At 40.1% G+C, this 14,633-nt stretch overlaps 1 protein-coding gene across 1 annotated transcript in view; it reads right to left on the bottom strand.

Annotated features, from left to right (window-relative positions):
* dtnbp1b (dystrobrevin binding protein 1b) overlaps positions 1–7,916 on the bottom strand; it is a 43,433-nt gene extending 35,517 nt beyond the window's left edge. Inside the window, exon 1 of the mRNA XM_039820632.1 lies at positions 7,527–7,916. Coding sequence (XP_039676566.1) covers positions 7,527–7,572 — 46 coding nt within the window. The 5' untranslated portion in view covers positions 7,573–7,916. The remainder of the gene's footprint in view (positions 1–7,526) is intronic.
* Positions 7,917–14,633: the final 6,717 nt, after the last annotated feature.

Below are 14,633 nucleotides of genomic sequence, written 5' to 3'. Positions count from 1 at the left end.
GTATGTCTTTACTTTACTCAAGGTGAGTAGGTTTCAGCAAAAGCATCACACGTTGGGATGGAACACTTGATTAGTGGCCCAGTGATGATGCTGTATTGTAAATCCATCTGTTGTTTTTGTTGTATCAGACTTCTAGTTGGGCCACATGAACACAGTCACCTGGCACACAGTGGGAAAGCCTTCCCTCCCCCACAGCAAACCTGTCTTGTCTCCTTTTGTTTTGTTGCACACACTCTTACAAATCTGTGAATATCCGGTAACCGATATCCTCATGTATATACATAGCATGCAGACACATATTTACTACCTCACACAGATGTGCACATGGTCTAACACTCTTTTTTTTCTTAAGAAGAGTAAGATACAGAGTCACAGAGACAGAAATAGGGAGGGAGAGAGGAGGGAAAAGATGTGTTCTATGACCCCAGTCCAAATGAGAGGTCCTTGAAGGGTTTATCTGTCTCTGGCCATTACATAAGGCAACAGGCAGGGGGTTGGACGACAGAGGGAGAGTGCAGGCAGAAGAAAACCTTGGAAAGAAGGGTAAAGGAGCCTGAGCAGAAAGCACAGAAATACTGACGGCCTCAGCATGTAGACGAACCCAGAAAAAAACACACTTTACAGTGCACACAGCAGAAATGCCGACAGACTGACAAAGACTTGAATAAGGTGACAGAAACACAAATGCAAAGAAGCGCATACATGTGAAAACATTAAACTCACCAGACCCGACAGTATAAACTCTATAACAGACTCCCTCTCTGTCTGAGTCTGTAAATACTGTCTGTTCAACCATGGACCCAATTAGAGAAACTCTCTGGATGTCTATTACTTTTTTCTCCATTTCCCAGAGGAGTGGGAGGAGAGGAGAGAAAAAAAACGATAACCCACCTGCTGAGGTACATCACACAGGGATGGAAAACACAATTTCTAAACCATCTGTGACCAGGATTTGAGACAAAAACACTGATTATATCCGCTTCTTTTTCCAACTAGAAAATAGATTTTTTCGATAGATAGATGTCTGAGATGCACGGTGGTCTTTATTTATTTGTGTGTGTGTGTTTGTATGCATTTGTGAGTGTATTTTTGTATCTCTTTGATTGCAGTATAATTTAAGAATGTCTGTCATCTTGGTCTTTCAGTTTTTCATAATCCCCAGGCACATTTGAGGGGGTGTTTAAAATCATCTGACAAATTTAAATTTAGATTCATCCCTCACTCTTACTTTACAACCCTTAAAACAAAACAACTGCCATAACTCCATGTGTAAAATTATATACCAGTCACTATTGTCCCTTTAATTACAATCATTATGCTCCTTGTGGGTCTGTCTAAGTATTTATTCTTCTTTCGTGCCACACAGCTCGGAGCATAATTTCTTAGCATGACGAGCAGTGGGAGCTTATTTGTCGCTGTGATACTAAAATAAAATGGTCTTTCCCATAATCGTGATATTAACTGATGTACAGCTGGATGAAAGTGAGCTTTGAAATCAACGTAAATCTCACTAAGGTGTTGATTGATGATTGACGAGGAATCCCGGTGTTCCAAGTTGTGCGGACCCTGGCTATGACTTTATTATGGTAATCCGACAATAGACACTTTAGTATATAATAATAGACACAATAGTTACTTTTGTTAGTGCCAGTTCTCGCACAGCACATATGCATTTTACAGTGACAGTGGGTGGCAGATTTACCACTGAATTCTTAACAACTTTTCAAACAATGGATCCTTGATATAAGACGATTGCTAGACAAAAGTAAGCATCTCATTAGCCAGCAAGCATCAATTTCACCAGCTGAAATGACAATTGGTGGCAGATTTTATCAACCATAGCTAGTTAGTTAATTAAGCTAAGTTGGTTGAAAACCGTCTCCCATTGACCTTTACTATTTTCTGACTTATATTTAAAGAAAACCCTGAAAAAGGTGTCATAAATACTGTATGTTTATGATGGCTACATGCATGGTATCTTGCTAAAATAATGAGGTTAAAGCTAACAGTTAAAAAATCAGCAACTTTTCAAACAGTACACTTTCACTTTTCACGGGCCTGCTATGCCTGTATGGTTTCTAAGCTATGATTGGATGATAAGCTGTTCAGAGGGGTTTAGCGAAAGGTCAGACTCAATTATTTACACTTAAACCTGACTGAGTGCATGGAGCAAAAACCTTAAAAAATATGTTACAGCTAAAATAATTACAATACTCATTATACGTGACAAGGTCTAGTTTTTCTCAGTTTCAACTGGCATTCTTTTAAATGAATGAAAAGTTGCGTCCTCCAGATAGTAGAGGCTAGAGATTCTTCATACCTGCACTGTGTTATATCTGTGTAACCTCCGTACCACCAATTAGCAGACTCCAAGATAGTGTGGAGGCCCATCTTACTCTCCTCCGTCTTTTTATTATTATTTTTCATTATCTGTAATGTGTTATTTGGTTTGGCTCAGTCTTTTTAATTCCTCCTCTTTACCAATATTCTCTTTCTATTAGTCTCGAGTCACTCTCCTTCATCCTCCACCTGTTATCGCTATTCTCTATTTTAATCCTCCTCTGCTGCACTGCTCTCTTCTTCCTCTGCTGTCTTTTCTTCACTCGTTCGTCCTCTTTCAATGTTAATTTTTCATCTCATCTTTGTGCCCTCTTTTACTTCCTTCTCTTTCTTTCCACCCAAACGCCTCCTCTCTCCCCCCCCCTCCTATGTCTCTCCCACTCTTTCAGTCTTTTATCACTCGTCTTCCTCCCATTGTCTCCACTCTCTGTCTCCTTCTGTGGCACTCTTTTCAACATGCTGCATCCCCAAAGCATCTATGCTGTGAGGCTGTTCCTCCGAGTCTAACTGAGCAAGGATGATCTTAGTGTAAAGATTGATGGCAATAGTACAGTTGAGTAAACAATATTGTTGAGTGTTGAGAGGGGAGACAACATACTCAGGGTTTGCGAACAACACCTGTTAAGCCAGGTGGACACTGCTTGCAACACAGAGTGGAAGGAAAAGAGGTGTGAACAAGTTAGAGAGAGCCCGGGGAGGACAGGAAAGGAAAAAAAAAACAAGGTAGGAGAAGTAAAATTAGAGAAAATGTGTCATCCATTCAAACACTGTAAATTCCTGATCCATGGCAGATATTCCTGCAATCCTTAAGAATACGTGGGTAAAAGGAAATGAATGGATGGAAAGATGGACTATTAACATTATCACAATGATAATCCATGTCACTACATGAAAGAACATTGCAGTTATGGCGTATGTACTTGTGTGTGTGTGTTTATGCAACTACACGCATGCATCCGTTATGCATTAGTAGGAGCATGCTGTACAAAGATTTTCACATGGAACTAAAATATTGACACTTAAGCTCATGGAACGAGTTACAATTTCATGTCACTCGCAAATTGCAACAAAAAGAAATATAAAAAAAAGTGGAGTTAAAATGTGATTATTACATCTTATGAACATCACAATGTGCTCTATCCTTAATGTTATCCTTTGACAGCACAGATTCTTTCATCTCTTGAACAAATCCATCTTTAAAGACTATTAATGCCATTAACCTCCTTCAGTGGTTTCACAGGGAGCAAGACCTGCTTGAAAATGAACAGACATATTAAGACACGTCTGCCTGTGTACTCATCTGTGTTTACATGCTGCGTGAGTGATGCTTTATTATGCTAATTAGCAAGCTAACTGCATTTTGGTTATGTGTGCATGGAGAAATTTATGAATACCCAGATGAAAGAATACAAGTATGCATACACACATGCACACATACAGGCTCTCAGTCACAGGAGATACTGGATAAAAAGTAAACATGGGATTCAAAGATTGTCACTTGGCAACAACCGTGTCACTTATAGTAATAAGTCTTTAAACTTTTCAGGACAAGCAACTATTTGGTTTAACAAAAAGACTTGCCAACCTGACTCCGCCAGATGGATTGCTTCGCATTTGCTCGGCATATCCATCTGGGAACTTTCCGTTGGAGAACCTTCGGGAAGGGGCGAAAATACTGGTTAGCTGATTGGATAAACCATCTGTCTATCACCTATGTTGGTGATAGACGGGCCAAATCAACCAATCAGATCAACAAAGCATATGAAAATACAACCACAAGCCCCTGCTGCTGCAGGCAAAGCATAGCTTGTTAGCTCAGCAAGCAAGCAACATGTCAGTAAAGGATATTTGCCGTTTGTGTAACGAGAATTTACGATTAAAAGGCACCCTTTCAGGTTCCCGGTCCATATTCCAAAAGAAGGATCCAAGAGAAAAAAGCATTAGCGAGCAGCTAACAGAATTAGGGTTACCGCTGGCTGAAAATACTGGTTAGCTGATTGGATAAACCATCTGTCTATCACCGCCTAAACCCGCCTCAAAACCAACGCTGATTGGCCCGTCGTTTGGCGAACGGCTCCAAATCTTCTCTATCTCAAGATGACAGACTGATCTGCGAGTGGAAAACTGGAGCTCGCAAGATCAGGACGGTCTCACGAGGCTAAAGATTTGCACCCTCTGTGCTGCCACCTGCTAAATGTCACATCTCAGGCCATGCCCACACGTACCAAAACAATAATTTTTTTCTCCAAACCCAATATGTTGATATTGTTGTAATAAGTACTTTTAAACCCATTAAATACTGTTTTATGAATAGAGCTATATATATATATATATATATATATATATATATATATATATATACACACTTTAATTATTTATATATATATATATACATATATATATATATATATATATATATATATATTCATATAATGATTTATATTAGTATAAGCACATTCAAATGTTTCCAAGATCCTCTCAGCAATATTTGCTTTTGCTTTATCTCTGAGAGGCAACATTAAAAGTTGAGTTTGCCCATGCCTTATCCATCAGAGACAGTGCAGGAGTCCGCTACTGTGCCATATTTCAATGGTCCAGACCCCACTCATTAAAGCAGCACAAAAGACTAATCACATCTGCAGCGCTTTGATTTACATGCAATTAAAGTTTCATGTGAACCCAGATAAACCAGACAGGAGGAGAGCAGAGAAGAGAAGGGGAGTAGGAGTGCTGTAGGATACAGAGGAGAGGAGATTAAGGATTGGAACAGATGAGACACCAGCCGAGAAGAGAGCAGATGTGTAGAGCATCCAGGCGCAAAAGGAGAGAAAGGTGGGGACAGAAAGGAGCAGGGGAGGTGGGAGAAGACAAGGACAAGAGAAGAGAGAAGTGGAGAGGTGAAGCAAGCCATCATTTGGCAGAAGTGATGACACAGCACATCAGTGGCAGGTGCCTGCTGTTGCTCCTTTACAGAGGACACAAACTAATAGGGAGAGAGAGTTCTGCACCAGCATTACACTGTGATAATACCACAATGAGCCAAGCTGCTGGAACAGAGATTAAAAAATGCTACTGATTGTTTTATCTAAAAATATTACTGCCTTACAAATAAAGGGCTTTAAACACAAGTCCATAGATAGTCCATAACTATGCTCTATTTTTGTATCAATCAGTGTAGCATTATGTAATCACAATATCTCATTTGTTGCTATTTTTAATCAGCAAAATGAGCAGCGTAAACCTTTTATTTGATAATGAAAATATGACAAATAATAATAAATGCTCTTCTGCTTGATTAAATCCTTTTATTTGTTCAGTCTTCAACTACTGTGATCTCCATTTTCCTTTTCTTAAAGTGCTCATATTGTGCTAATTTTCAGGTTCATAATTGTATTTAGAGGTTGTAGCAGAATAGGTTTATGTGGTTATATTTTCAGAAAACACCATATTTTTGTTGTACTGCACATTGCTGCAGCTCCTCTTTTCACCCTGTGTGTGGAGCTCTCTGTTTTAGCTACAGAGTGAGACATCTCACTTCTGTACCATCTTTGTTGGGAGTCGCACATGTGCACTAAGTACTGCTAGCTTGTCAGTTGCAGAGTATGAGGTCGTGCCACACTTGCAGCTAGGCGAGCATTATAACGTGTGTTACAAAGTGACACGTTCGTCACAGAAGTAAAGGCTGGACTACAATAGAGCTGTTTGGAGCAGTTTGTGAACAGTGTTTTCTCTGGAAGATGCTAAGTCCCTTTGTGGTGGACTTTGGGCTTTTTCACTTTGTAAACCTATAACGTGCACAAAAGAGATATATAACCCAATACAGGAAACGAAAAAAGCCCCAAAACATAATATAAGCACTTTAAAAGCTGCTGTTTAGCTGAAACTATTGACTTGTTTGCTCAGATGCTGCATTTGGTTATGTAACATTATGATTAACCAGTAAGCATAGCCTGCAGCCACTTGATATTTCCATTTGAAGGCACTGCTCTATAAGAAGGTAATGTGATGGATGTGTCTTGACAAGGAATAAAAACTGGTCAAGTGCTAAGCAAAGCAGCCAAGAAGTAGAGCTAAACATGTCAGAGTGAAACGGAAACGGGGGCTATACAATAATAAGCTAGCATATTACTCGGCCAAATAATTAAACACACATTGATGTCATTATTTTCAAAAAGCCACAGTCATAAAAACACACAATAGGTATCTACTGTGGGTGGGGGCACCAGTGTGTGATCATTCACTCATCACCCAGACACACAAAAGGTTTTCAGGAGAGTCAAATGGAAGGTTGGGCAGTAAATAACATTCTGAAAATAACAGTGGGAGAAAGGGAGTGAAAGCGAGAAGAGTGGGGGGCGGGTACAATAATAATGAAAGCAATAAAAGAAGGCCCAGTCTTCCAGATGTGATCTGCACATCAGTCAAGGCAGTCAATGTGTATGTGTGTGTGTGTGTGTTCCCAATGAGGGTGTCAGATGAGTCAAAATGAGTCACATCATTTTATCAATCACCCACTTACAGTACAGCAATGCTGTGTGTGTGTGTGTGTGTGTGTGTGTGTGTGTGTGTGTGTGTGTGTGTATGTGTGTTTTCACCCACTTAATACACACACACACACACACACACACACACACACTACAGTATGTCATTATTTTCACTCTTTCACAATTATTACTTTGGCTTAACAGAAACACACTGTTTTTGGTCACGGTTAAACCAAACACAGACTGTGCCGTATTTCCATGGGAAAAAAATAAATACACATCAGTTTGACAGTAGTTAATAACATCAGCAAGTCACCTGGTCTTTTTTATCTTACTGAAAAGATACAGCTGGCCTCAACACACTCAGGCATGCTCCCACACACTCCCACATTACACACCTCCCAGAGCTCTCTTTCCAACATGTAAACATGTACAAGTATGCACACACAAGTGTGTATTATCCACCTTTACTTTCACTACTGTAGATATCATCTTCCCTTATACGAACTGTTACACAATTAAACTCTTGGCATCTTCACTCCCACTCACTACCTTTCTGCTGTCACACAGACGTCACATTGCAGGGAAGGTTCCTTTCAAACACTCCCTATACCACACATACATTTGGCATACTGAAACACACTCACACACACACACACACACATCACCACTTCCAATTACAAAAGAAAATAAGTCACTCACAAGAGTTCCTTTGGCTCCCGTCTGTTGCAGCAGGCGAGGTGGACATCCCAGCAGGATGTTTTTTTTCCCAAAAAGATAACCAAATGGGAGGGAGGGGGAGGCAGACAGCACGATGATAGTACACTGAAAACTCCACCGATCACAACACCTGCCCACCACGCATCCTCACGCTGTCTCTCACTCTACACACATGCTCCTCCATACAAAAGATGCTCCAGAAAGGCTCACACACATTCTCTTCCAGATCAGCTCGCACGCTTACACACACTTAAATAGTGACCGTTCACACACACACACGTGCATGTATGTATGTATGGATCGACGCTGCACCAGTGTCTAGCTGTGGCGTGGAGACTGCTGAGGCTGACAGTAGAGAGAGAAAGAGAGAGAGAAGGAAAGACGAGTGGAACATACCACTGGCTGCTGCTGAGCGAGGGAGGAGGGGGATTGGAGGAGAGAAGAGAGGATGAATAGAGGGGGTTGCAAAGAGGGTGTGTGAGTAGGGAGGAAGGGAAATAAGGAGCACAGATAATTATGAGTTTGTGTGTGTGGATGCATATGTTTCTATAACCCATGAACACATTCGCCGCTGACCTTTGAACACACACTAATGGCTCTTAAGCCAGTCTGCATACTTTTTTACACCTTCTTTGTTTATATGACTCTGAAGGCTGGAGGAGCAAGCTATTTTCATAAATAGGGATGGGTACCTAATAAAGTAGCAAAGATGTCAAAGCAACAAAAAAGTATCACTTTTCAAAGGTTAGGTTTCTCTTTACTGCTTTTATCATGCACACAAACAGCCTTGTACAGAAATGACAGTCATAAGTCAAACACACTTGCGCCCACACCCACTCTGTCTGCCTCCACTGCCTGAGGGGGGAACATAATAATCCTCCTCATTAGCATTATGCTGTGAAGAGCATCACAGTTCCACCTAGCTATTTTTCCTCCTCTCATGTCCTACACTAACTCCTCCCCTCTCTTTCCTCCTTGGAGATGCCCCCTCTTTTCCAATGCATGTTAAGTGCAATTGATGGGAACCACTTAAGACACATCATTGCTGTATACATTCTTTAAATGTTAGTATCAGCACAGTGAAGAAATATCAACTGCAAATAGGCCTGAATAATGCATGTCTACAATCAAAAAACATAGGACTTCAGAGTCAAAACAGGGTAGTGAGTCACTCTGAAGAGAAATTAAACCCTCGAGCTAAAGCACGCACACACCAAATCCACATAATGTCAACCCTCGCCTTCATCTTCATGACACATCATAGCCCTCATTGCCTGAGGGGTCTTTGTGCAGGGAAAGTAAGATACAAACATCAGCAGCCACAATCAATAGCATTTGGATACAGCTGCACAAGTCACACTGTGGGGAACTCAACAAAAACATCATAAGCTCCTTAATTAGATGAGGGTGATTATAACATGCGCCACAGAATGAGCTGGTGAAAAGTGCACAAGCTGGACTTTGGGATGGGCTCCTGCAAGATGACATCATGCAGTTAAAGAAGACAAATTATTTAAAAGATAGTTGGAGCCCTCACTTCACATTAAGAACCTGAGAAAAATACTTAACCAGTTCATTAGAAATAACATTTTAGAGCAGTAAATTCAGAAATAACTGCACTAATCAAATAATACTTCCACAAGTACGTGTTGCTTAGCAACTACTTTGTTTAGCTGCTGTTCAAGAAGTCATTAGTTAGTTTAAAACAGCAGGAGTCCACAAACATTACGTGTTATGAAACTGTTTTTTACTCAGATCCCTAATGCACTTGCAGCTGTAGTTGCATAAGATATAGAAACATGAGAACTGGATTAAAAAAACATGTGAAGGTTTTAACAAAGGATTTCTTACATGTCCCTGACAAAGCCAGCAGCTTCTGGCCATGACACTTTCCACATCCTTTTACTCTGCTTTACAAACACTGGGATGTGAGAGTTGGCAGCATACATCCAAGACATTTTAGACTAGACAGCAGAGGTGAATTAGCTTACATTATAGGAATCATTTTAAGCTGTCTGACAATTATGAGGGGTGTGGTGGAATTTCCATCTTACGAACTCATGCTATATAAGTTGAGACAGTGGTACCCCAGGTCTCATTCAGGTCAGTGTTCAACATAACCTCAAAAGTACTTCAACTTTGTGCCTCCATAGATTCAGGGAATCTTCTTTTTCTTTTCTTTTCTTTATTTTTATAAAGGACAACACACATGAATTAACATAACATCTGTAAATGTGCCAGTGTTAGCCAGCTGGCTAATTTTCCATAGTCCTTTGGCCAGATTATTTTAGACCAAAGTAAGATACAAACATCAGCAGCCACAATCAATAGCATTTGGATACAGCTGCACAAGTCACACTGCAGGGAACTCAACAAAAACATCCTAAGCTCCTTAATTAGCTAAGGGGGATTCTAGGCAGCTGCATGATAAGGGAATGTTTTGTTTCAGGACTGTCTCCTTTTGGAGGTTAGTGGGACTGCCACACCTCTCTCCAGAGAGAGAGATAGGCTGAACCAGGCTTTAGCATCTATGTTTTAGGCACCTGCAAAATCTTTGTTTACACTGAAGGTTCAGCAAAACTTAACGCCTCCAGCCTGAGTTTAAATACACCTTCAGGAAGACAGGAACTTCAGAGAGTTGGGAAGGTACGACACAATAACACATTGTGGTTAAACTGTACTGCCTGTCAAAATTCTTTCCTTAATTGAATGTTCATTAAATGCTTCAATGTAATTCATCAAAGTCTCCCAAAACTTCTTCACGTATGTGAAATGAGTTGTACTGCTCCTGAGTTTTTCCTTAACAAGGGGAGAGAAGCTAATTTCCCTTATTTGCTTACCGAGTGGTCTGAGATTGACAGTAGTATCTAGTAGCATCTTCTACCATATCTCACTGTTTACAGTGCAGCTGGTTGGGGGAAAAGAACCCTGGACACATGAACTCAGAGCACCTGCACTGATGCTTTACTAAAAATACCCAACGGACTTTGATAATAACCAAGCCAATCAAACTGGTTCATTTGCTCTGATAGGTGCAAACATTCCACCACCATTCACATTTTTCACTTTCATCTGAAGTGTAAGGAGGCTGTATTCAATGTTTGCAACTAGATAAACTACACTTGATGTTCCAAAAATGTGTGGGTGTACAGAGAAAATGAACGCTACTGCATTGTAAACTTGAATATGTAACCAATTTGTGTTTACACTAAAAAGTGATATGAAATTAACTACAAACTTAAACATGACACATGGCCAGTTTTCAGTGCTCCTGTGAACTTTGTACAGGATTACTGCTGACTAATAGTTATTTTCTTCAAATATCTATAATTCAGAGTGGCACAGAGAGTGACACAGTTGTAACGAACAAGTTATTAAGCAGCATTAATACAATCACAGCCTTTTCTATTCGACACTGAACCATTACTAAAGCTTACAAACACACGGAGGCCTCGATTGACAAAAAAACTGCCAAGTGTACTGAAAAAACTGACAGATGAGAATGAGAGCAAAGACACAAAACCACAGTTGCCTTGGAAACTGACATTCTGCAATCCATTTTTATGTAATCTATGTGGGGACATGCCAAATTATCCTGGCCATCCATAAACTTTTCAACTCTTTTGTCCAAAAGGAACAGTGTTGTTCTCTTTTGCCGCATTATTGGTGTCACATAATTGCCTGGGGAAGCCCGACTAATCTACTCTCTCAATAGGAGACTGAAAATCCAAAATAAGAATATTCATCTCTCCAAATACTTTACCCAAGTAAGCATAGTTACTAAAATGGGAGATTAATCAGCGCTTTTATTGGTTCCCTTCTAACTTCTACTTTGAGCCTTAGGCTGATTACATTTCTATCCCATCTTAAAACCTTCCCTTGGTACTGATCAGGGTCCTATTCATAACTAGAAGTCGTCCTGAACTGGTGCTAAGAGTTTCCTCTTAAAACCATTTCACAAAACACTACTAAGGAACAAAGAGAACTCCTAAACTAAGAGAAGGTTGACCCCACCGCTCTAGTTCACATCATGTTTTTTGAATGAACTCACTCAGTACTGGTCTGTGCCAGTGAATGTGAAATAAAATATTAATCAATACAAAAGAATGGGAGGCAAAAATGACTAGATAGAGACAGATAGGGAAAGAAAGAGATAAAATGATTTGATGGGGTAATTGGAGTAATGGAGCCCTATAAGGCACATTTATGGTTTGGTGAACAACTGACAGTCAAGTTATTTAGTATAGTATATTTAGTATATCAGTGCTGCAAACCGAAATGATGCTGTGTCCAAGTACTGCAAAGGTGTGCAAACAATTATCCCTGGTGTTATTGGATTTAGGAGTCCTCTGCTTCTCCCAAACTCACGAGCTAGTTTTAGCCCTAAAATGCATTGAGAATTAAGAAGTTAGGACTGACACAAATCTTATTTTTAGGAGTTTCTCTCTGTACTCAGCCAGTATGGAGCTACTTTTAGGACAACTTTAGGATGTTTTGTGAATACAGCCCCAGACCTACAGAACAGTAATATAAACATGATCTAAATACTATCGGGATAATGGTACAGAGGTCCAGGCTTTAAATAATAACTGTAAATCAGAAGTGGCAGCTTGAAAGCCAAAGGTGAGTTTATCACCAGAAAGCCACGGCTTTGATTTTCTAGACTGCTGGGAAAGATGTGGGTGCACAAAGTGAATGAACGACACCATTCACCCTTCATCAAACACCACTAAGGTGCCGTTGAACAAGGAACCTAACCACTTTGAATTGCCCCTGCGGATTTGCACAAAATATAGAAACTGTGGAATCATTGACTGTATGAATGTATGTGTCTGTATGACTGTAAAACAGGGCAGTACTGACAAACAGTGTATATGCTCATAGTCAACTTTTGTTAACAAGTAAGAAAAGATACAAACAGTGTATAGCTTCTTTTAAATTAGCTGAATCAATTGTATTAAGGGTTAATATTGGATTATATGTAATTGTAGATGTAACGGCCAGTGATGGTGTATATTTTGCCAGCTGTCTTTTGAGACACACCAAGTGGTTGTTATTGTCAGAAATTCCTGTGATCTCTGAAATTAAATGTTTTTTTTCAACTCAGTTCCTTGTAATTGAATCTGAATGATATGATGTGAACGCTGCATAATCTAGACTAACGTTACAAGTTACTAAAATTAAAGTTACTATCACTCAGGTCAGCAAACACGTACGTAAATACTTGATGCAATGTGTTGCTTGATGGCAGCTGATGGCAGTATCCAGCTTTATAATCTCACGTTCCTGCACCACTTCTCTAAGTGCAGTGCCCGGGCAAAAGCAGAAGACAATTACTATTACAGTGTTGCAGTAATGTTGGCATTGTACCACGCTGTGGTCGTAGAGAAAACTGAGCTTCAAAGCAACTACAGATTTAGTGGCATCGATCACTGAATCTCAGAGGCCATTATTTTAGCCAACTGATGCAAGTGGTCGACATGATGAACCTCCACAGGGCAGTTGTCCTCACTTTGTGGTCATAGCAGATGTCCAGCAATCTAGGAGGACTTTTGTGTCCATCACTGCTTTTCCACACTGAGGAGATAAGACTGATGTGGTTCACACGCTTGGGGCCTCCCCCCAGGTGCTCCCTTTTCAGTGTTCCGGCTTGACTTTATAAACTAGAAGAGAGCCTGGAGCAGAGCTAGAGGGATTTCATCTTCCAGCTGCCATGAGAATGTCAGAAAGAGCTGGGGGACATCACTGTGGAAAATACATCTAGGCTGCTCAGCTTGATCTGTTGCCACTATGACCCTGACCTGGATACGTGACTTGAAATTGGAATAAAACAGTTTGTGTTGGCTGGCAATGTAGTAAGGTACCAACTCTTGATTTTTTTATGGGGCGAATACAAATAAAAATCACTCTTTCATTGCAGTTCATTAATAATTGTTTTTTGCAGCTGCTTGTGTGGGTGTTGTTGGAACCAGACTGAAAAAAAGGATCATAAGTACAGTAGGAATGCATCAGACATTTAATGCCAGAAATTATCTTTATCTTTCTACCATCTAAATGTACTGAAAGGTAAGGCAAATAAACTGCTAAAGTACTTTGTCTGCCAAACATTAATGTTACCTCTTGCCAATTAAAAAGAATGCAGGGGAAATTAAGTGTTTAAGGATATGTAGATTAAAAAAAACAGCAAATGTGTCATCCCTATAGACTGTAAAAATAGTGGACGTAGAATCCGTGACGTTACCCATTGGTTTTTGGACTGCCGTTTTCAAGCCTCGAGTTAGGCGATCCAAGCGTCCCCATCTTGTTTTTTTGCAACCGGATGTGACGATTTTTCACGAATTGTCACATGACAACGGACGACGCCGTAAAGCCAGTGTTGTTTAAGGATGCAGTGGCGCTGCATGAAAGTTGCTGATTTTCAACCCTTCTAAAGCGAGTCATCCAGTGGAGATTTACCATAGTGTAAATGCGGACCACTGGATACTGCTGCTATTCATCTGCATGTACTGAAATGCAGAAAATCTGCACACTTTCCCTTAAGTTACCAGCTAACGCTAGCGGTAGCTAGTTAGCCTGGTTGGCATAACGCTGAACAAGACATTTTTGGTGATTAAATATTCGAATTAACTTAGATGAAGTGTGGCCAAAGTTTAAGACGAAAACATGAACACCCAAAAACAAGTTCACAGCTATTTTATTGTACTCAGTGCCAAGATTAGGCATTGCTAAGCCTCTGTAATGATTGACAGGTCACTGTGTAGCCACGCCCATAAAGCATACGCTGCTTTATCGTCAATTTTAAAATAAATGGGATCATAATTTACAAAATGAACATCACGCTGTATTGAAGAAGACTTGAAAGTAGCGATTGAGGCCATAACTTTGTTAGGAAAATGATTTATTGAGTTTATTGAGTTTATTGAGGTAATAAATAAAGTGAGAAGTAGGGTCATTTCCCCATAGACGTCTATAGAAACGGACTTCTTTATGCAACCAGTGGAGTCGCCCCCTGCTGGATATTAGATAGAATGCAGGTTTAAGGCACATTTAGGCCCGGAAGCTTTGTCCATTATGTATGTCCATTATGTA

The sequence above is a fragment of the Perca fluviatilis genome, chromosome 13, assembly GCF_010015445.1.
Source record: "Perca fluviatilis chromosome 13, GENO_Pfluv_1.0, whole genome shotgun sequence".
Classification (NCBI taxonomy): Eukaryota; Metazoa; Chordata; class Actinopteri; order Perciformes; family Percidae; genus Perca; species Perca fluviatilis.
Note: the sequence above shows the minus strand (reverse complement) of the source record. Positions and strands in the feature narration are given on the sequence as shown.